This window comes from Passer domesticus, chromosome 23 (genome assembly GCF_036417665.1).
Source record: "Passer domesticus isolate bPasDom1 chromosome 23, bPasDom1.hap1, whole genome shotgun sequence".
In the NCBI taxonomy this organism is placed as follows: Eukaryota; Metazoa; Chordata; class Aves; order Passeriformes; family Passeridae; genus Passer; species Passer domesticus.
Genome location: NC_087496.1, coordinates 1,597,392 through 1,619,786, shown reverse-complemented (window position 1 = coordinate 1,619,786; position 22,395 = coordinate 1,597,392). Strand labels below are relative to the sequence as shown.

The 22,395-nt window shown below is 54.4% G+C and overlaps 1 protein-coding gene across 3 annotated transcripts in view; it reads right to left on the bottom strand.

The window, feature by feature from the left end:
* Positions 1-3,454: 3,454 nt before the first annotated feature.
* The window catches only part of ETS1 (ETS proto-oncogene 1, transcription factor), a 77,906-nt gene continuing 58,965 nt past the window's right edge, over positions 3,455-22,395 (bottom strand). For all 3 annotated transcript variants that reach the window (XM_064397643.1, XM_064397646.1, XM_064397644.1), the window contains 3 exons: positions 18,369-18,629; positions 9,098-9,216; positions 3,455-8,149 (listed from right to left, as the gene is read on the bottom strand). In XM_064397643.1, coding sequence (XP_064253713.1) covers positions 7,934-8,149; positions 9,098-9,216; positions 18,369-18,629 — 596 coding nt within the window. In that variant the 3' untranslated portion in view covers positions 3,455-7,933. The remainder of the gene's footprint in view (positions 8,150-9,097; positions 9,217-18,368; positions 18,630-22,395) is intronic.

Here is a 22,395-nt window from a genome sequence, read left to right as displayed (position 1 = left end):
CTCATTGTGGGAGCGCCTTTCAAGCGAGGCCAGGGAACGGCCGCGCTCCCGGGAGTGGGGAAAGGCCGCTGGAAGAGACGGAAAGTTGCTGTTGGACGAGGTTCAGAGGCCGGGGCTCGGCGGGAGGGAGCCGGGGGAGGAAAGCAAACAGCGGAAAGTGCTGACTCCGAAAGGCAACCCCGGCATCCCACAGCAGCACCCCCGGCACGGCCAGCCCGGAGGGGGAGTGGGCACCAAAGGTGTCCCAGCAGCTCCAAATCTCCCTTCTGGAGGGGGAATGGGCATCAAAGGTGTCCCAGCGCCTCCCAGCAGCCCTAAACTTCCATTCTGGACGGGGAATGAGCACCAAAACTGTTCCAGTGCCTCCCAGCAGCCCCAAATCTCGATTCCCTGGTGTGACGCACTCGCTGTGCCCGGATCCACCAGCGGGATGTGTGGAAGGGTGTGCACACCCCACAGGGAGTCACAGAATGGTTTGGCTTGGAAGGGATCTTGAAGATCACCCAGGAAGGAGCCAAGTTCATCCCCTGCTGCTCAGCACCCCATCCTTCCCCCTGTCCCTCTGCATCCCTCTGCTGCCACCCCTTAAATTCATCCTTCTCCTCTTCCACCGCCTCCTTCCACCTCCCTGGGATCTCAGGGATTTCCACAGAGCCCTTCCCTTGCTTCAATTCAATCAATTCATCAATTCCTGTTCCTGTTTCCATCTCAGTGTCCCTCAAACACCAGTTTCAATGTCTCATTTCAAAACACCAACCTGAAAATGTCCCTTTTCCTCACTGGTCTCCCCTTGGAGCAGCAGCTCGGGGTGTTTCCAGCCCAGAAACCCCCTCCATCCCACAGGAATCCCTTGGGATACGCTGCCTCCTGCTCCTCTGCACTGCTGGATGTGTGCATCGCTGCATAATCACATGCTGGAGTCTGGGAAAACCCTTCTGCCTGCTCTGGCTCTGTTCAATCACACACCTGAGCAGCCACACAGCCACCAACACACTGGAAAAATCCTCCTCCAGGTGCAATTCCCCACACTGGCAGGATTTTCTTGCTGGAGAGGACATCACTCCCAGCAAACTCCTTCCTCTCAGCTCAATTCCATCATGAAGCTCATTTGTTCCATGGTTCTACAAAATTATTGAACTGGAAGGTCTTGGAGCAGCCTGAATAATTCTATTCTATTCTATTCTATTCTATTCTATTCTATTCTATTCTATGAATAATTATATTCTATAATATTATATTCTATTATTCCAAATTTTCATGTTTTTTATTAGAAGCCTGGTTGCAGGATGCTGCAAAGGGGATGGATTCTGGGGGAGCAGAGCTGTAGCTGCGAGGGTTTTTCCATGGGAAAAGCTCTGGCTCCCTCCCCAAACTCCACTTCCCCATCCCAAATCTCACTGCAGCTGCTGCTGGCATGGAGACCTTGGGAAAAGGAGGGGTGGGGACAGGGCAGGGGCATCAGGGGGGCACCTTTGCTCCGTGTGCCCCCCTCCCCCCCTCCGGGCTTCCTCCGGGGGGGCAAGGGGTGGTTAATTGGGTTAATAATTAACGCGGGGCGTTAATGGGCGCGGGGGCTGCCCCGGCCCGCGGGTGTTTTTGGCAGGAGCGCTCCACAGGCTGCAGTCCCGGGGGAATGCGGGATTCGGGCTGCGGGGGGGGAACCTGCGGCATCCCCAGGTTCTGCAAGGACGGAAAAACCCCGAGAGCTGCGGCACCTTCACCCCTTGGGGGTTTTGTGCTCCCGCAGCCAGAGCCTGCGCTGGGAACGGAGCTGAAAGGAGCCGAAAGGAGCCGAAAGGAGCCGCTGGATGTTCATTTTCCCCGGACAGCCCAGCAGGAGCCCCGGCGCTCCCGCTGCGATGGAAAAGCCGCTCCGGGATCCAGGGCCCGCGGCCGCCCCAGCGAGCCCCGCTCGGAGCTCCGCGGTGCGGGGAAGGATGGAGCGGGCTGGGCGCTGTCCCAGGGCTGTCCCCGCCTCGGCTCCGTCCCCTCCGAGGTCGGGATCGGCTCGGGAGTGCAGCGATGTCCCGGGAGGACCATCAGGATTCCCCATCCTTGGGTATCTCGGGATGTTGTTCCCTGCACGGCTGCAAGTTGTTATAAACGGAGAGAGTTCCTTATCCTGGATCCGCATCCCCCCGTGCCTTGTCCTCTGTTCCTGGCATCCAGAAACCCGAGTGTCACATTCCTGAGCAATGGCTCTGACCCGATCCGCGCTGACTCAGCCAATGCAGCGTCACTGGAGTCCCTTGGGAACTTCCCTTCACGCAGACTTTTATGGATCAGCATCAGCTCCTGCCCATGGACGTCTCCCAGATGCTGGACTCATTAATCACCACTTCCAGAGGCTCAGGCTCCAATCCAGCCCCGGCCAGCTGGGCACAGCACAGTTTTCCTCCTGGCTTGATGAGGACAAGGAAACACCGGAGCCAGCATAACATTCCCTGGAAAAAGCATCCCAGCTCCTGTGCAGGCTTGGGAGTTGGAGTCGTTGAGAGTCCTTCCTGGTGCCTTAAGGAGCTGGAACAGAGGCTAGACGGAGTTCAGAGGAATAAACTGGGTATTTATTGAGGTGCTTTCAAAGGCCACCCCCTGGCAGGACTGGAGCCACTGTTGTGGCTCTGCCCGGATGGCTCCAAGATGGAAACACGAGAGGGCTTGGTCATGAGATCTCCCATTTTTATAAACCTTAGTCCATTTGCATACAGGAGTTAACTGTCCAATTAACAGCTTCAAATTACCAAGTTTCCTCCTCCTTGCTGGCTTGCCCACCCTCCTCTTCTCATGTTGTTTATGCTTTGGGCCTGAAGTTGGAAGAGATTGTCCTTGAGTCTCCAGCTGGAATGGGATTGTTTTGTCTCCACCACCCTGTGAGAAGATGCTGGTAACAGTGAATATAAAGCCAAAAGCTGCACACCAAAACAGAACAGGAAAACTCAAAACCCAAGGTATCATTCCAACCAAGGATATTCCATAATAGTTCCAAACATGTTTTTTTCCAGGATCTGAAGCACAGTGGTGAAGGACTTGGAGAGGACCAAGGTGGATTTCTCCTCCCCATGGGCCACAGCCCGAGTCTCCAGGAGGAAACTGAATTCCCAGCACAGCTTCCCGCTGGTGGCCACAGGATGTGAGAGGTGGCCACAGCTGTTCCCCGAGATCCTGCTGAGGAAAATGCCCCTCTCAAAGCTCATCTGGACTGGTGAACCACAGATATCCCACGCTCCCGGTGGAAGAGGGTTTGGAAAGCCTGGGGTGTGGATCAAAGTGAGAGGGAGCCGTGGGCAGCATCACCCCACCATGATGTCAGCCAGGCCCTTCTTTCCCATACACCCCCAACTTCAATAATGGGGAAAAAAGAGAAAATGCTGGATTTTCTGTATTTTTTGTTTTCCTACTTTCTGCCCCAAATCTAAAGAGGAAAGGCAAGGAATAATCACACGGACACCAAGGGTTAGGAATTACTCTTCTTGTAATTTCACATGGTTTAAAATACGATATGAAATAAGGCTACAGTATATAAAAAACTCTCCAGCAAAATGATGTGCCAGCATCAGCAATTAAAACAAAACCAATCCCCTCCTTCTCTAGGAATTCAATGGAGGAGGGATTTTATTTCTTTTTTGAATCCTTTAAAAAAAACCAAACGGAACCAGACACAACACACAGACACACACACACATCGCTACATCTCTAAGCTACCTCAGCTCAGGTTTTTTTAAAAAAGCACCTGCTTTTTCCTTGTTTTTTTTTTAATTTTTTTTTAAATCTCACTTTTAAACTTTTTTTTTCCCCACTTTTAAAAAATATAAATTATATGAAAATACACGTTGGAAAATAGTCGAACAGCACAATATAACAATCTCTTTTTTTTAACTTCTTCTAAGTTTATCAGCTTAAAAAAATGTGTAAAACCAAAATAAAACAAAAAAAGACTTCCTTATTTTTGTTTTTTTGTTGTTGGTTTTTTTGTGTTGTTTTGGTTTTTTTTTGTTTTTTTTTTTTACTGAGGCAGTTAATTCCTGGAGATATTCCTTTATAACATATATGTATACATAGATTTATCCTTTATTTAAACCTCTTTGGAATGTAGACAACAGCTCCTGGGTGTTACACAGACCCTACCAGGGAGCAGAGCACGCCAAGGCATCCCAGTTTTCCAATGTTCACAAGGAACCAGCAATTGAACCCTAAAACCTCGGAGAAAACCCCTCCAAAAACTCAAAACTCAGCGGAGATGTTTCCTGCAGCATCTGGATTTGCTGCTGCTTTCTGGGACCGTTTTTTGGAGGGGGTGTTGCTTTGGGAAGACAGGAGAAAGTGAAACTTTACATTACTTTTTATTTGTTGCCCTGTTTTATTATTTCTCTCCCTGAATGATCCCATCTGGATGGGATGGTGGGAGTGTGGGAATGACACGGATCTCCACTTGGACACACCCCAGAGTCCAAGGGTTATGGTGATCCCACAGATGGAGATGGAGAGGGACTGGCAGCAGGAAAGTGCTTGTGGTTTTTGTCATTATTGGGGTGGGGTTTATCATTATTGGGTGATTTTTATCATTATTGGGGTTTTTCCCTTTATTTTTGAGTTCCCAAATATCAACTGTCAAGGCCCCCAGAGCTGTTTGCAAGCAGGGCTCAGGCTCTGCCAGATGGGCCAAGGGAACACCAACCCACATGGAAACAGCAGAGAACGACCAGGACACAGAAGATATCCCAAAATCTCACCCAAAGCACCTGAGACATTCCAAACCAAGACAAAATGATCCCATTCCAACAGTGTCTGCAAGGGGGAAATTCACTCCTGTGTGGAGGAAGCTGCACAGGAGGGAGTCCCAGCCCTGGCAGATCTCCATCATCCCTCTCAAATCCATCCTTTTGGACCAGCAGGTGGGAATTACCCAAATTTTCATGGACTTGAGGGAGCTCAGCGGGTTTGGGTTGAGCTTGTCTGGCTCAGCAGAGCCCTCACCAAAGGCCAGCAATGAAAAGCAGAAGGAAAAAGGAACCAAAGCAAAAGAAACAAAGAGAAATCTGCACATTTCCAGTGTATAAACAGCACCCATCTCTGGGATGGCCTCTAGAACGGGAATAAAAGCAAAGGAAAATAGGAAATGATGGAGCTGATGTGTCTGGGACTGTTCACAGGCTGTGAGCTGGGAGGGCAAAGGGCTGGAGAAATTATGGGGAAACTCCAGCCAGAGGCCTGGCTTCTTCCAAAAATTCAGAGCTGTTTCCCCTGGCTCACCCTTCCTTACCTTTAACCATCTCCCCAGAATCACTGGGAACACACAGGCTCAGCTTGGAAACCTGGAATAAGCACAGTGGATGAGGGATTTAGCCTGGCAGGGGTGTGGGGCTGTAGCCAAACCTGCAATTCCTCCTATTGGAGGGAAATTTTATCCCATTCCTTTTCTTTTTCAGCTGGAGCATCCAAGCAAAGCAGGAAGGATGTCCTGGGGCACGGCCTGTGCCAGGAGCTGGGATGTCTGGGAGTCCCTTTCTAGGGCTGGAGGGGGATTGAAGTGACCCATGATGCTCACACTCAGGGCACTTTGCAGCAACCCTGAACATTCCCAAAGCCCCTCTGATTGCTGTTGGGATGCTCTCTGCCAGCTCCTCCCTGTGCACTCTGTGCCCTCACACCCCTCCTGGCTCCCTGTCCAGCTGCCAGCCATGGCTCAGGCTGCATCTGTTCCACAGCCTCACCTCTGGGGGTCTCATCCATGATATCCCAATTTTCCTTTCCTCTCTCCAGCTTGGCCAGGCTGCCTCCATCCTCCTCCTCCCTGCCTGCCCAAGGAGATGAGCCCGAGTTCCACTGCTCAGTGGGCAGCATCCCTTTCCTCCTTTGGGGCTCCCTTCACTTTCCTCCATCCCCTCTTCCCTCCTTTCCCTCCATCCCACCCTTTCCTTCGGACAACCCACGGCACCCGAGTGTAACAACCTCCCTTCCTGGGCCCCCTCTGCTTCCACCCCCTGGCAGGAGCTCCCTCCTGGCCTTCCCATTTCCCTCCAACTCCATTTTTTGTGAGGACACAGCAATCCTGGGGCTGACTTGCCCTAAAATGCCCAGTTTTAGGATACAGAGGTGCTGGGTCCCCCTGCTCCAAAGGCCAAGGAGAGCCCAGCACCTCTGGGCATCACTTTGGGGTTGGGCTCCCCTCCAGCTCTGCCCCTCAGTGGGGAGCAGGGGTTGTGCCTGAATATTCTGGGTATTTTACACAGATTCCTGTCCCACCACCCCATGCATTGGGATGGGGTAGGAATCACTCCTCAGCCCCTCTGGAAAGGCTCTGACCTCGACTCCCAGAGCTGTCCAGTGCCTCTGCAATGAACTCTGTGCCCCAACACTCAGAGAAGGGATTTTGGTAAAGTACAAAATGCTGCCTTTAAATGCAAACACCCAGGGGGTTAAGGATTCCCTTGGGAGGCCAAATCTGCAGGGATCTGGTTTTGGGATTGTACTGGGATATGGGAACAGCCTCTGACCCTCCAAGTCCCGCCATTGCCCCCAGGGTGGTGGGACCTTGTCCTCAGCCTGCCCAGAGCATCCCAGGGAGAATGGGGAACAGCAGGAATGACCCCTCCAGAGCAAACCAGCTGCAGGAAGGGTTTGGAAGCCAGAGGGAGCAGCTGCCCTGGGCCTGATCCCACAGCCACCCCTGGTGACACCATGCTCTGTGCCACTGTCACCCTGACAGCAGCAGCCCAAAGCCATGAAGAGCCCATTTGCAGGGACAGTTTCCTTTCTCCTGTGCCCATACACGGCCAAAAAGACAGAGCTGCTTGAAACAGGAAGGAAAAAGCATTTCCCTTTGGGTTTTGAATTTTTTCCTGATTTTTCCCCTCAATTAACTTGCATATTTTCCATTTACCACATTGAAAACATGGGAATTTCTCTCCTTTCCCCCTCCCAAAAGAAAAAAAATTCTGTAAGCACCAAAGTGTTCCTTGAGCAAAAGTGATTTGGAAAATGCCAAAAGACATTTTCCTTTGAAATTTTCAGAGGATTTGTGCAGCCAAACATGAAAAAAGCGCAGGGATTTCAACCAGCATTATCAGCACAGCGTGTGGGGCTGGGAACAGGAGTGGCACCCCCAGCCAGCACCAACAGGAGCCACTTTGGAGCTCATTTTCCTTCCCATCCCAGTCCCAGCATTCCAATTCTCCAGTGGGATCTACATAAACTAATTCCTCCTTTTCTCTTTTTCCTCCCTGGGATAAAGCTCTCTGCTGGCAGAACAGAAACAAACACACACAATATTGCAATACTGAGACCATCTTAGAGCTTAAGACTATTTAGAAAAAAAAATACTGGCACAAAATTTCATAAAATAAAACTTTAAAAAAAAAAAAAAGTCTTGATCCCTCCTAGGAAAAATTCTTTCTTGTAGAAAAGAAGACAATCAACAGAAAGGTGATGGAACAAGAATAACAGTTCTTGGTCTTTTCCTATATTGCCCCTCCCCAAAGCAAGAATATTCACCCATTTTGGTTTTCCAAAAGAAAAAAGTTTAAAATTCCTCAAATCCTCAGGAATATTGTCATTCCTGACCTGTCAGTTTTGTGTGTGAGTGACCAAAGGGATCCATTCCATCGCATTTTTTTTCTAAACAGCCAAGGGTGAGGAGGGGATTGTTGGTTTTTTTAAGTGAGCTACATTTTCCTGGCTTTCTCAAAACTCAGAATTTTCCCCCAGAAAAGCCTGTCTTGGAACTTTCGGGAAATCAACAAAAAGCCCATCCTTGCCCAAAGTTTTCCTCTTCCTCCCCCCTCTCCCCCGACATCCTCAAAGCCTCGAATCAGAGCGGCCCTCGGAAAAAAAAAAAAAAAAAACGAGCAGAAGAACAGCGAAAATCAATAAAAAAAGAACCACCAAACGAGTCCCGTGGGCTCCCCCGGAGGACGGGGCCGTCCCCGCGTCCCTGTCACTCGTCGGCGTCGGGTTTGACGTCGAGCATGGCGTGCAGCTCCTCGGGGGTGTAGCCCAGCAGGCTCTGCAGGTCGCACACAAAGCGGTACACGTAGCGCTTCCCGGCCGTCTTGTGGATGATGTTCTTGTCGTAGTAATAGCGCAGCCCGCGGCTCAGCTTCTCGTAGTTCATCTTGGGCTTGTTTTTCCTCTTGCCCCACCGCCGGGCCACCTGCAGGCAGCAGGGATGGGGAGGAAAGGTCAGCCTGGCTCCGTTGCTACCTGTGTGGACGTCTGCTCGGTTGCTACGTCTGCTCCCTTCCCAGCAAGAAGGGGGAGGATTTTCACAGAATTCACAGAATTCCTCATCACTAAGAATTGATCATTGGGAAAAGCAACCTCTATACAGTGGCAGAACATGGCAGAGCATCCCATGAGGATTTATCTGGATAATTTCATGTGCTACCTCAGATATATCCTCATATCCCAAGTCCTTCACCCCTTTCCCAAGGTTCCTCCTCCACCTTCTGCCAGTTCTAAACCAGATGACACCAACAAGCAATGGCCTAGTGCCAGTCACTCCTGCACTTTGGCAGGCTCCAGTCACTCATGGAATTATTTAGGTTGGAAAAGCCCTCTAAGATCATGGAGTCCAACCATTCCCCATCACTGATCCACATCCCCAAGTGCCACATCCACAGAGCTTTTAAACCCCTCCAGGGTGGACAGCCCTTTCCATGAAGAAATGTTCCCTAATATCCAACCTGAACCTCCCCTAGTGCAACTTAAGGCCTCTTCCTCTTGTTCTGTCACTGGTACCTGGCAGAAGAGACCAACCCCCACCTTCCAGTCAGGGGAGGGGACAAAGATCCCAACTGTTTCCCAAAGCAGGAGACAGTCACCCCTCACCACTACCCAGCCTATCTGAAGAGCTTTGCCACTGCTCCTCTCCCTAAGGTGCTCCAGCTACTTCCCACCAACTTTGGGCATGAACCCCAGCTTCCAAAGGGTGACTGCATGCCAATTTTCAACAAACTTTCAGTTGGACTCTGATTCCTTGGTTCCCCACACCATTCCCAAGACCAGAACAAAGCGGCTGCCCAAAGGGAGGAGGAGAGGGTTATCCACACCAATATTTCTGAGGAATTTGGGTTGTGCACTTAATTCCAGAGCACTTTACCTCGTCTGGATCTGAAAGTTTGAATTCCCAGCCATCGCCCGTCCAGCTGATGAAAGACTGACAGGACTTGTCAGTGAGCAGTTCCAGCAGGAATTGCCACAGTTGGATGGGTCCACTGCCTAAAAAGACAAAGGAAACATGAGATATTAATTCCAGGAAAAGCACAGTTTGTTTTATCACAGAGGGGAAAAAATTCCCATCCAAAAGGTGCTCACTGAGTAAAATAAAGCCTTCTCCTGTCAAAAAGAGCCACCAGCAGCCACAGGGCAGGAGGTGAGCTGGGAGTTAAACCCTACAGGTAACAGAGCTTCCTATTTGCAGGAAGAGCTGAATATTCATGCCCTGGAATGCTTCACGTGGAGTTACATAAATAGGATTATTTTTCTGGCACACAAACAAGAGGAGTCACTGCCTTGGCACCGCAGCAGTGCCAATCCCTCTGTGCCAAAGAGCCGCCGGCCACGGCTGAACTCCGGCAGACTCCGCTCCCTGGCCGTGACTCTTTGCTCTGTGCTGCTGATCGAGATAAGGGGGACCCAGCTACGAGAATTCCATGGCCTCTTTCCAGGGCGTGTTGCTGCAGGAATGGGCTCTGCGGGCTCGTGGGGAGGGCGGGGGCACACAGAGCTCCCCAGCCCAGGATCTCCTCATTGGCACAGCCTCAGCAAATCCACACGGAACCTCCCTGCGGCTGCTGCTCCCCTGGCCCAGCTGGACAGGCACGAGGTGATGTGGAGCATCCCATGCCATGGGCATTCCACCTCTCCTTCCACACCTGGCCTCCACCTCCCCTCCAATCTCTCACCTGGGCCATCACCAATTTGTCTCAGCGCCCCCAGAGAGAGCCTGAAGTGGAGTTTGGCTGGAGTCATGGAGAAGTTTTGAAATATTTGTCTCTCCCTTGGGCTTGTGTCCCAATCCAAGGTAGAGGAGAAGCCCTGCAGCTAAAATCTCTTTGATGAGCAACTTCCAAATGTGACCACACCCCAAGTATTGCACTTAGCTGTGGGTAAGGTGTTTTGGGAGAGACCCTGCCATGGTTTAAACCCAGCTTGAAATAGCTCATTAATAATGACAATAATTATAACAAGACAGCCAGAGGAGAGAGGAAATAATTTATCCCACAGGGAGTTGCACAGGCTGGATTTGCTGGGGTAATCCCAGTGCTGACAGCACTGAGCAAAGCTTCAAGCAGGGAAAAAATGAGTTATGGGCTCAGAAAAAGGGATGGAGCCCAGCCTGTTTCCAGGAATGACAATGGACGCTGTCCGAGCTGTGGCTGTGGCATAACCCATGGAGGGAAGGGAGGGCTGCTCCACAAAGTTTAAAATGACTCCAAAGCTGCTGGGGAGGAGGAAATGAAAGAGCTGGCTCCAGGACACAGGAATGGCCGTGTCCCATCCAGCCCTTTCCGAATGGTTTCCCTCCTGTTATCCCTGTGGAAGCGCTCCAGGGCTTGGTCAGCGCCAGGCCTGGGGGTTATCACAGCCCCAGGCAGGGCAGGGCAGGGCAGGGCAGGGCAGGGCAGGGCAGGGAGCTCCCGGCTCATCCCGCTGGAAAGGGGAAGGGACTCCACGGGAAAAGGCTCCAGCCCGCCACTGCTCTGAGCTTGCCAAGATGTTGACTCCACAGCCACGCTCTCCAGCAGGGATGGAGCTGGATTATCCACGCCAAAATGAGGGAGGAAATTCAGATGACGCCTTTGCTTCTTGTTGAAAGGGAGGAGTGAAAAGCCTGGCCTGAAGTGCCACCACATCTCCAGGCTCAGAGCTATTTATAGCAGTGAGCTCCAAATGCAGAGAAAACACTGGGAAAAAGGTTTAGTGGCTGCCTGAGGTCTTCCACAGGTGAATTCCCAAGGGAATGAGTTCTCTTGGCCCATCTGGCCTTACACCAACTCCCCACACACAGCCAGGAAGCATCCAACACCCAAATCGAGTTAACAAAGACACAGCCCAAGTGTCCAAGGCCAGGTCCATCCCCTCCCTTTGACTTCTCTCCTGCCCAGCTGAAGAATAAGGATTTTTAGTTGATTCCTTCCCCAAAATAAGAGGGATGGAAATTCATCAGCTGGGTGCCAGGTTCTTGGGTGAGGAGCTGCCCTCAGAACATCCCTGGGCCATCCTGGCCCTGCAGGATCTTTGGAGGTTCCAGCCAGTGGCCAGTGCCATTCCTGTAGGGTTGCCAGCTGGCAGGAAGAGGTGCTGGGAAACCCAGGAATTCTTACCCTCTCCGCAGCGAGCAAGGTAGGGCTCCTGCCACCACTCCAGTGCCACCCTGTTGGGTATTTTGGGATTTCCAAGGAAGTGGTGTCATCCTTGGAACAGGGATTCCCAAGGTCTATTCTGAGCTGCCTGCAGGACACGCGTAAAACCCCAAATTCCTCTCGCTGGACAGGCAATTATGTGAGGAATGTGTTTGTGCAGGGCTCCAGGCATGTCCCGGCTCCTGTAAACACCCCCTCCCTGCCCGAGGGGGAGGCAGTCGAGCCTGGCAGATGTGGCACAGCTCCGAGATGGCAGTGAGGTGGCAGGAGCCAAACCCCAGCACATGCCCAGGCCTGTGCCCCAATCAGTGCCTGCAGGGAGGTGAACAGAGCAGGGAGCAGTGCTGGAGGTCAGGGCATCATCTGCTGCAGCTGTAATTAGTGCTGGGAGGGGGAACTCCACAAATGAGCCACTCTGCAGCCAGCAAGGAGCAGGGAATATCCTCCCATAGGATTTCAAGGTGGCTCATGCAGCAATGCCAATCCCCTCAATGTCACAGGGCAAGCAGGAAGCTCCCAGGCTTGTCCCTGCACCCAAACCTCCTCACCCACAGGAGCTGGGAGCATCCCTTGTGCTCCAATCCTTCCCCTCAGCCCAGCCAGGGCTGGAAATGCCCATCAGGATCCATGGGTTGGGATCTCTCCATGGGATCCCATGGGTTGGGATCACTCCACGGGATCCCATGGGTTGGGATCTCTCCACACAGCCAGGCTGTCCCAAGGCCAGCGGGTGCCTCCCACCAGGGGATCTGCTGCCTTGGTTATCCCAAAACAACCACGTTTTCCCACAGCCTGGACTGGGGTGCAGCTCCAAGCATGAGGTGGAGTGGCACAAGGCAGCTTTTATGGCATTGCTCCCTCCACACACATCCAGGGGCTTCCCAGAGCAGGCCCAGCCCTGGCTGGGGACTGGGGGCAGCCCGGCTCCACAAAAGACAAGGGGAGGACTCAGAGGGGTGGGGGTGTCCTCCCACCCCACCACGACCTCCTGCACCCACGGGGCTGCTAAAAATAGCACCCACAATGGGGGCCCTGTCTGGCCTTGGTGGCACTGAACAGGGTCCTTCAGCAGGGATGTCACACCACAGGAATTCTGCGGCGTCAGGGGGAAAATATTCCTCTGGGCTGGGTGTCAGTCGGAATGGAGGGGACTGGGAGCCCGCAGGGCTTCCTCAGCACCAAGCCCTGATGGTGTCCCCAGAGCGAAGGGTTTGGTGCCACGCCATCGCTGTGCCATCCCTCCTTGGTCAGGACAGGTCGCCCACCTCCTTCCCAGCCACGAGGACACCAAACTCTGCCGGGTGGGGCTGTTCCAGTGGCACAGTGATGGTGGCACTGCCCGGCTGGGGCAGATGGGCACTGCACAGGGAGGACACAACCCCAGCCCTGTCTTCTCTCTCAGGACGGTTTTACACATCCACCCCTCCCAACGGCCTCTGTTTTGTTTCCCTTGGTTCAAACAAGACAAGAAGACAAAAAAACCCCACCTACCCACCCCCAGCGAGGCACCTTTGCCTGGTGCTCTGCGGTTTGTGGTTCCAACCCCACAAACAATCTTGCCTGGCAACGGCTCCAAAACAGCCCCTGCCCCCTCACCTGCCAGCCTGGCCACCCCCCTGGATGGCACCAGGGTCCCCAGATCCCCCAAAGTGTTGGGAGTGCTGGTCCCCATGACTCACAGCAGTTCCCACAACTCCTGCCCAGGATGGTACAGGCATCAGACACTGCAAAGTGTGGAGTTTGGATGGAGCACCCCCCAAGAACAGGTGTGAAAAAGAAGGAAAGGACCCAGGAAGCCCCTTCCTCCTTCCTTAGGGAGCAACATGGCCATGACTGCAGGCAGGAGAGCAGCCAGGGGCCAGTCCAGGCAGAGCTGCTTCCCTGCTGCAGCTCCTCTGCTCTCAGGAAGGGGGTGTTGGGAGGACTGATCTCACAGAATCTCACAAGTGGGAAGCAACTCACACAGACCAGCTCCAGCTCCTGGCCCTGCATGGGACAACCCAAGAGTCCCACCCCGTGCCTGAGAGCACTGTCCCTGAACTCGAGGCTGACCCCAGGGGCACCTGGCAGAGCTCCAGGGGCTTTGTGAGCTCCACATCCCCCTGATGATGGTCCTGCAGGCCACGAGCTGCTGAGCAGCACCAGCTGGGTGCCTGCAGCAGACCCAGGCAGAGCTGCTGCCCCCACCAGCCCGGGCTGGAGGAGCCCTGGGGAGAGCTGAGCTCTGCCACGCTTGGGCAGCGGCGCGTGGGGCTGGGTTTGCTCTCGTTTGCACGTCTGGCAGGTGGGGCAGGAGCCACTGAACCGGCCCTGCTGCCACCCTGGAGTCCCCACCCTGGGAGGGCCACAAGGGCTCTGAGCCCACGGGGCCCTGCCTGAGGCCAAAGTGGGCAGGAGCTGCTGGGTGGTCACCCTGAAGTCACCTGAGAGGGCAGGTGAAGGACATGAGCCAGGAGGGCAGGACATGAAGGACATGAAGGACATGAGCCAGGAGAGCAGGACATGAAGGACATGAGCCAGGAGGGGCAGGGTGACACCATCCCCTGCATCCCAGCAGGGCCACAGGAGCTGTTGTGCTGCTGGGCACAGGCAGGGGGTGCCTGCATTGCCCAGCTCCTGTGCCCTGGCTGCAGATGCCCACATGGACTCTGCTCCAGCCGTGCAGGCACGGAAGGTGCTGGAATCCAGGAAGGCTGCAGCACAGGCTGGGGAAGGGAAGTGTGGCAGGAAAGGGGACAGGAAGGCAGCTGCTGGCAGATTTTTGGGTGCTGATGGCCACAGCTCAGGGGGGATCTCGCCTGTGGAGGCTCCAGAGCAGCAGCACAGCACCAGGGGGAGGGCAGCAGCACTTGAGCTGTCCTGAAAGAGACCCACTTTCCTTGGCACCACCTCGACTTTCTTGCAAAACAGCAGCTGTGCTTTCACTGCTGGGTCACAGATAAGCATCGCTCACAAACAGCCTGGGCAGGCTCCAGGCTCTGAGCACAGCAGCTCACCTGCTGCATGGGGCTCAGGCACATCTGGGCCCCATGGCACAGCCCTGGGGGTGCTGACAGCCCGGCTCAGCAAGGTCTGGCCTCGGCAGGTCCAGCTCAGGGGAGAGAGCACTGGGGTGGGATAACATCTGTCCTGCAGGGCCTCCCGAATTCCTGCTGCCCAGCAGGATGACAGGGATGCTGGAGAGGGACACTCAGGGCATAGGTGACACCAGCTGGAAGGGGCATTAACTCTTTAAGTGCTGGGACTGGCTTTAAGGGATCAGCACCTCCATAACCAGGCCCAGAGCAGAGGACAGGCAGCAGCAGCCCTACAACCCCAGCCTGCATCTGTGGGATCAGGGCTTGGTGTGCACTCACCTCAGCTCTCCCATCCCTCTCCCCTCCCCTCTGGACCATGAGGGATGGCCCTGATGGGTGCTCAGTGACGTGGAGCAGCAGTTCTAGGCCATGGCAGCACTGACACTGTGCGTGGAAAGCCCCAGGGTGTCAGTCCTGCCCACCACAGAGCAAACAAACCCCGTAACTTGGCTGCCAAACCACACAGCTGCTCGAGAGAACCCAAAACCAGCTCAGTGCTGAACAGCCATGGCAAAGCAGCAGGGTCTGAACCTCCTGTGGCCCTGCAGCACCAGGGCAGCAGCAGCACGGGCTGCAAACACCAACACGGGGCACAAAGATCCAGCTGAGTTTATCCACCTGCAGCCAGGGCTCCTGCAGGATGCTGGTGGCCACGGGAATCACCAGAGGCTGCAGGATCCAGCACAGGCACAGCCCCAGGGCACGTGCAGGCAGAGCTGAGCTCGCTTTAGCCCAGCTGGGCTCAGGCACTGATCTCTGCTCACTCACACCAAACACGGCTCTGCTGCTGAACCACAGAGCTTGGACTGAGCTCAGCTGAGCCAGCATGAGGTTTAGCAGGGAACACACATCCTGAGCCATCCTTTGCCTGGATGTCATGGATGCACTCTGTCACAGCAAAATCTGGATTAATGTAGAATCTCAGAATCACAGAATCTCCTGAGCTGGGAGAGACCACCAGGATCATTAAGTCCAGACCCCACCAGCAACCCCACCCTGGGCATCCCTGGCAGCGCTGTCCAAAGGCTCCTGGAGCTCTGGCAGCCTCGGGGCCGTGCCCATTCCCTGGGGAGCCTGGGCAGTGCCAGCCCCTCTCTCTGGGGGAAGAACCTTTCCTGATCTCCAGCCTGCCCTGCCCTGGCCCAGCTCCAGCTGTGCCCTCAGGTAAAATTCAAGCTGTCCAAGCTCCAAACCCAGGTGTCGAGGGCTGGCCCTCCCTGCAGAGATGGAAACTGAAGTTCACCAACTCCTGAGCAATTACATTTCTCCTTCAAAAAAAAAGATAAGAAAATTGCATCAACCTCTCTGTGAGCAACCATGGCAACTTGTTAAAATAGGTCAAGATGTGGGGGCAGATAAGGCAGCTCTGAAAGGCCGCTGGAGCTGGGTGAAGAACACATCAAACGCAAGCGGAGCTTCCGCCAGAATGCACCTTCTCAGCGCCTCTGGGGCAGATACCATCAGGGACCTGCTGGGGCCACCTCCCTGGGCACCACAGAAACTGCTAACAGAACCTGAACAAGACTGTCGGGTCCTTAAAGTCAGGACAGAAAGCTCTGGTGTCCCTCTTCACCCTGCCAGGCCCAGCAGGGCCAGCACAAGGAGGGGGCTGGGGGCTGGGTGTGCCCTCAGGTGGGAAATGGAACCCCAAAATCTCGGTGTTTTGGGCTCCTGGGCTGGCAGAGCCCTGCTCTGCTCCTTGGGAGGCTCCACCTCCTCGGCAGAGCCACAAGCAGAGCCCACACTCTGAGTTCCTCTGCTCTGGCTGCCAGACAGCACTTCCTCCCCTGAGTAAAGTAAGAGTAAAGCACAGCAGTGCACAAAGAGACCTGAGCTCTGCCCCAGTCCCCACTCTGAGCTCTGCCCAAGTCCCCACTCTGAGCTGCCCCCAGTCCCCACTCTGAGCTCAGCTGGGCCAGGCCAGACCTGCAGCCCTCCTCAGGGCAGCCTGAGCAGGGTTCTCCTCACTGACACAGACCCAGTGTGGAGTGCCCAGTTCTCCCGTTTGAAACCCAACATGTTCTGCTCGGTCTCCCCAGGCCCTGCTCGCACAGTGACCCAGCTCTGGCTCCCTTTGCTTGGAAAATGCAGAGCTGAAGGTCTGGGGGCTTTAAAATGGCTCAGAGGGCATCTCTGGAGTCACTGCCTGCCAGGACCAGCCATCCAGGGCCCTTTCCCAATGGCAAAAGCTGGCTCTGCTGGCTTGAGCCCTGAATATTGCTCAGCAGCCTTTGGAGCAGGCAAACAGAGCTCCAGCTTGAGCATTTCCCAGTGATTCCAGATTTTCCTCTCCACATTTAAAGCCTATCAAGTGAAGCAATGCAAAAATAAATACAGAAATCAGGCATTCCCACTTATTGATCCCACCAAAGTGCCTGGGCCAAGGGATTCCTTTCCCAGCTCCAAGAGGGGTTGGAAATGAGGTGAGGGAAAATGTTACACAGAGGAAAGTGTTTGGAATTGTGCTCTGGCACTGCATGAACCCAAGTCTCCCCTTCCCGAAGGCACAGCTCCAAGAACAGCCTTTGGGGTGCTAATATTCCTTGGAAAAACACAGGGCCCAGCCACTGACTTCAGCTCCTCGCCTATCTCCAGGGGTGGCTCTTGTGCACTCTTTTCCATGAGCAACAGCAAACGTGGAGGGAAATATCCAGCTTGGAAATGAATGCTCCTGATTTTGCCAGCACCTTGGTGCCTCGGTTTCCCCAGCTGTTCAAACTCATCCTGGGGTCCTGCACACCCAAAGCACTTCCAGTGCCACAGGGAAAGGCATTGCCAGGAGAAAATAGGAATAAAAATGGGAATAAAAAGAGCAACTTGTGCTGAGTGGTCTCTTTTCTCAGGAACATTGATCTCCATGGCACAGCAGAGAATGAGCCCCAGGGCACAGTCCCTCCTGCCCCTCCCCAGTCCACCCCAAGCCCCAGCCCATTCAGGAATGCAGAGCACACTCATATTTGGCATGAACTTGGTAGAGTCTCATTCAGCAGGCAGGGCTGAGCTCTCTTTCTAACTAAAGCCATAGCAACAAACCACTTCCTTTTTTACACTCCTAAAATTATCTGCCCACCTTTCCCCCCCTGCACCTCTCCCACCCTCACAAAGGCTCAGTGTCAGCCCCGGAGGAGCCGTGCGTGGGAGGGCACTCGGGGACAGTGGCACCTCAGGATCTGCTCTGAACCTGGGCATGATCTTTATCGGCACAAACTCTTTCCACCAGCTGGGCCAGCACAGATCTGAAGGTGCAGAGCCAGGGGAACTGGCAGCAGGCTTTCCTCAGAGCACAGGGAAAAGCCATGGCACAGAAGGGCTGGAAAGGATTAGCTCAGCTTTAGCTGGAAGTCCCATCCCACCAAGTTTCTCTCCTTGGAGATGCCAGATTGCTGAAGGGCTGTCATAAAGAGCCAGCGTTTCCGTGGCCTATCACCTTCTCATCTCTCCCAGCACAGGGAACGGAAAATGTTTGGGATGGCTCTGGCAGGGCCTCATCCCTGCCTCACACCAAGGTACAGTGGGGCCTCCTCTGTGCCAGAGGGAGAGGATCCATCCCCACACACAGAGCAGTGCTGGAGCTGAGCCTGCTCCTGCCCCAGGGGGAGAGCACAACCAGGAGCCCACCAGCCACCAGCACAGGGCTGGAGGCTCTGCAGCACCCCCTGCTCAGGAGCCAAACCAGCCCCAGCTCCTCCACAGCCAGCCAGGGGCAAAGGGAGAAAAGGCATTGAGTGACCCATGCCCAGCCAGGTGCCACATCCCCCATGAGCTGTGGGATGCCCACACTCAAAGGAGATGCAGCCCTGGGCTGACCCAGACACCCCAAAACCCTCCCTCACACCCCGAGCTGGGGCAGCCCAGGGTGCCCCGAGGCTCTGCCCCTGGGCACGGGGAGGTGCTGGGGGCACAGAGGGGTGCCAGGACCGTGCCCTACCTGTGTAGCCAGCCAGGGCAGCAGCAGGGATGACAGGCTTGTCCTTGTTCATGTCGGCCCGGTCCCGCACATAGTCCTTGAAGGTGCCCTTGGGCTTGTGGCTGGGCAGGGTGGCAGGGTAGTCCTCGGAGTCGAAGCTGTCGTAGGAGGGGACGCGCTGCAGGCTCTGGAAGGAGGACTGGCTGCTCCAGGACTGCGTCAGGCGGTCACAGCTGTCGTAGCTCTCTATGCTCTCGAAGGAGTCCTGGCCTCCCAGCTTACCTGGGGGAGGCACAGCAGGTGAGACAGGCCTGGCAGCACAGAGTGCTTCACCTGGCCAGCACAGAGTGCTTCCCCTGGCCAGCACAGGGTGTTTCACCTGGCCAGCACAGTGTTCACCTGGCCAGCACAGGGTGCTCACCTGGCCAGCACAGAGTGCTTCCCCTGGCCAGCACAGGGTGTTTCACCTGGCCAGCACAGTGTTCACCTGGCCAGCACAGGGTGCTCACCTGGCCAGCACAGAGTGCTCCCCCTGGCCAGCACAGAGTGCTCACCTGGCCAGCACAGAGTGCTCCCCCTGGCCAGCACAGAGTGCTTCCCCTGGCCAGCACAGGGTGTTTCACCTGGCCAGCACAGGGTGCTTCACCTGGCCAGCACAGAGTGCTTCACCTGGCCAGCACAGGGTGCTTCCCCTGGCCAGCACAGAGTGCTCCCCCTGGCCAGCACAGGGTGTTTCACCTGGCCAGCACAGAGTGCCTCACCTGGCCAGCACAGGGTGCTTCCCCTGGCCAGCACAGAGTGCTCACCTGGCCAGCACAGAGTGCTCCCCCTGGCCAGCACAGAGTGCTTCCCCTGGCCAGCACAGGGTGTTTCACCTGGCCAGCACAGGGTGCTTCCCCTGGCCAGCACAGAGTGCTTCCCCTGGCCAGCACAGGGTGCTTCCCCTGGCCAGCACAGAGTGCTCCCCCTGGCCAGCACAGAGTGCTCCCCCTGGCCAGCACAGAGTGCTTCCCCTGGCCAGCACAGAGTGCTCCCCCTGGCCAGCACAGAGTGCTCCCCCTGGCCAGCACAGGGTGCTTCCCCTGGCCAGCACAGAGTGCTTCACCTGGCCAGCACAGAGTGCTTCACCTGGCCAGCACAGGGTGCTTCCCCTGGCCAGCACAGAGTGCTCCCCCTGGCCAGCACAGGGTGTTTCACCTGGCCAGCACAGAGTGCCTCACCTGGCCAGCACAGGGTGCTTCCCCTGGCCAGCACAGAGTGTTTCACCTGGCCAGCACAGAGTGCTCCCCCTGGCCAGCACAGGCTGCTTCACCTGTGCACTGTGCAGGCACAGGGCAATTGATGCTGTTCCTTTACATCCCATCTCCAAAATAAGCACAGCCCAGAGCTGCAATATTTTTACCTTTGCCATCCAGAGCAGGGCTGAGCCCTGGAAAACTTCAGGCAGAAGAGCAAGGCAGAGAGAGACAGGGGAAAAACCCAAATCTGGCCTCTCTACCCAAGACTGGTGCCTGGGGCTGACTGGAAATGGTCCCTCATTTCCAAAAGGCAATTTCAGAGACAAAATTCACTTTAGATACTCAAGGCTGAGCTTGGGAGCCTAAACCTGGGCACTCCAGGACCTCTTCATTCAGAGGGTGGTGGGGCCCTGGCACAGGGTACCCAGAGCAGCTGTAGATCCCCTGGATCCCTGGCAGTGCCCAAGGCAGATTGGACAGCCTTGGAACAACCTGGGACAGTGGAAGGTGTCCCTCCCCGGGGGAGGGGTGGAACCAACTTTAAGGTCCCTCCCAAGTCAAACCTTTCCACGATTCTCTAATTTCTGTGATTCTCTTGCTGCTGAAGGATATTGGAGGTTTCAAATAAATCCCTACTACATCTGCCAGCCCCATTCAAACACTGCTCAGGCACACCCAGCTCCTTGAATTTGGATGTTTCTACACAGCAGCCTTTTGCTGCCATCTGTCCCAGCCAGCCCCAAATCCCCAGCCAGCAGCAGGTTTGCTGGAGGAGGAGAGCCAATGGCTGAGAGCTCCAACAGCTTTTTCCAGCTCTGGTAAGGTGAGCACAGCTGGTTTGTGTCAAAGTCACTCTCTGGGGTATTTTTAGTTGAAGCCAGAACATGAGAGGCCAGATCCTCAGCAGTGCTGATTTACACCCCCCAGAGCCAGCCCTGTACTGAAACAGAGCTAAAAAAGGCCCCAAAGAACAAACTGAAATCATAGCCTCTGATCTCCCTACTCCACTGATTGCTCAACATCTTTCCTGACAAGCTAACAGGATCATTCAAGTTCACTAATTTCCCAAACCCAGCTAAAAACAGCTGCTGGGATTGTGCAAGAGCTCCTGGAGAAATTTCCATTGGCAGAGCTACCCACAGCCTGGGCCCAGAGAGCAAATCCCAGGGGACAGGGAACGTGGAAGGGCGCTGGCACACACCCCCAAATATTTGTTGTGTTGTAGTTTGAAGAGCACTTGCTGTGAAAAGACTCAACTACTGCAGGGCCTGCCCTGATTGCTGGCCTGGAGTCACTGGGAGCTGGGATCCATCGGCTTCATTCTGCTGGAACAGCCCTGTTCCAAACTCTTTTCTATTTTCTTTTTGTTTTTTGAGGATTTTCACGCTCCAATCCTCCCCTGAATCCAGCTAAGGAGAACACAACGCTGCTGTGTGTGTACATTAATTGGCATAACCAATTCCCTGAGCAATCCTGCAGCACAGGCTCATTTAGAAAAGGAATTAAAACCTGACAGAGATGTGATTTGTGTCAATCCATTGAAAATTCACCTAAATTCCACCTAGCTGGAACAATCATGACCTGCACTTACTCAGGACAAGCTTAAATGAGTTTGGCAGCCCCACTCCTCAACCAGCCGCCCTCGCTGACAGGGCAGAGAGAAACAACTCCCGTGGGACCCCAAAATTTCCTCCTAAAGGCCCCACAGAAGGCTTGGAAAAGGCCCCACAGTGTCTGGAAAACCTTCACCCCGAGGTGATGCTGAAGGGCTTGACTTTGTGTCAGACTAGCCTTGTAAGACAGTGCAAGGTAAAGAGGGACATAAATATAAATTAACTGGGCTCTGCTTTATATTAAGGCTTTCCCCCAGCCCTGGGAGGATTTGTGTCCCCCAAAGGCCCTTCCATGGCTGAAGTGCAGCCCTGGTGTGAGCACAGCCTCTTGCAATCAGCGTTCAAGTCTTTGCTAACAGCAGCAGCCAGGGCTCTCTGTTCCCTCCCCTGAAACCATTTTTAGGTTTGCCACTGAGAACAGGCTCGAGGTAGAGTTGCAAAAGCCTTCCTGAACCATTGCACTGTGAGAATGATGAAATCACCTGTGTTAAAGAAAAGGTCAAGAAAAGGCAAAGACATTGCTGAAATTTAGGCAGAAAAACAACCCCAAAAAGAAAAGTTTCCCCAAAATTAAAACCCTGCTGCCCTTCTGGCTCAGGTCACCTTTCTCAGAAGGAGAGGCAAGAGCACGAATAACAACTTCCCTCTAATTAGCTCCTGGAAAAAGAGTGAGGAAGCTCAAATGAGCTGCACGTGCCATGCAGGCTGGAAAGCAGCTCTGGCTTTCCTGGGAAGGCAGCTCATCCTCAGCTCTCTGCACAAATGGGTTTAGCTGCTGCACATCAAACCTGGCTCACAGCACCACGTCACTCTAACGAATTCTGGGGCTGAGGACACCTGGATTCCATTTTGGGGGATGGCAGGGAGGTCACAGCTCTTCCCTGTGCCTCAGGTTCCCTACCTGGAATCTGGAGATAATGATCCCACTTGTGAGGGACTTTGAGCTCGATGGATTCAACTTTTTGCTTTGAACAGAGGCAGAGCCACATCCCCAGCCTGGCATCACTGAAGTGATCACAAAGCAATCAGACATGTGGGCCCCACGTGTTCCCAGTCTCACAACATTAATTGGGAAGATATTTGGGCTCAGATCCTCCAAAGTGTTCAGGTGTTTAAATCACACCACCTCTAACAGGAATCGTGTACCTACAACTCTTTGGGGAGCAGCAGTTGGGGGGTTCTTAGCTCTGCTGCTGC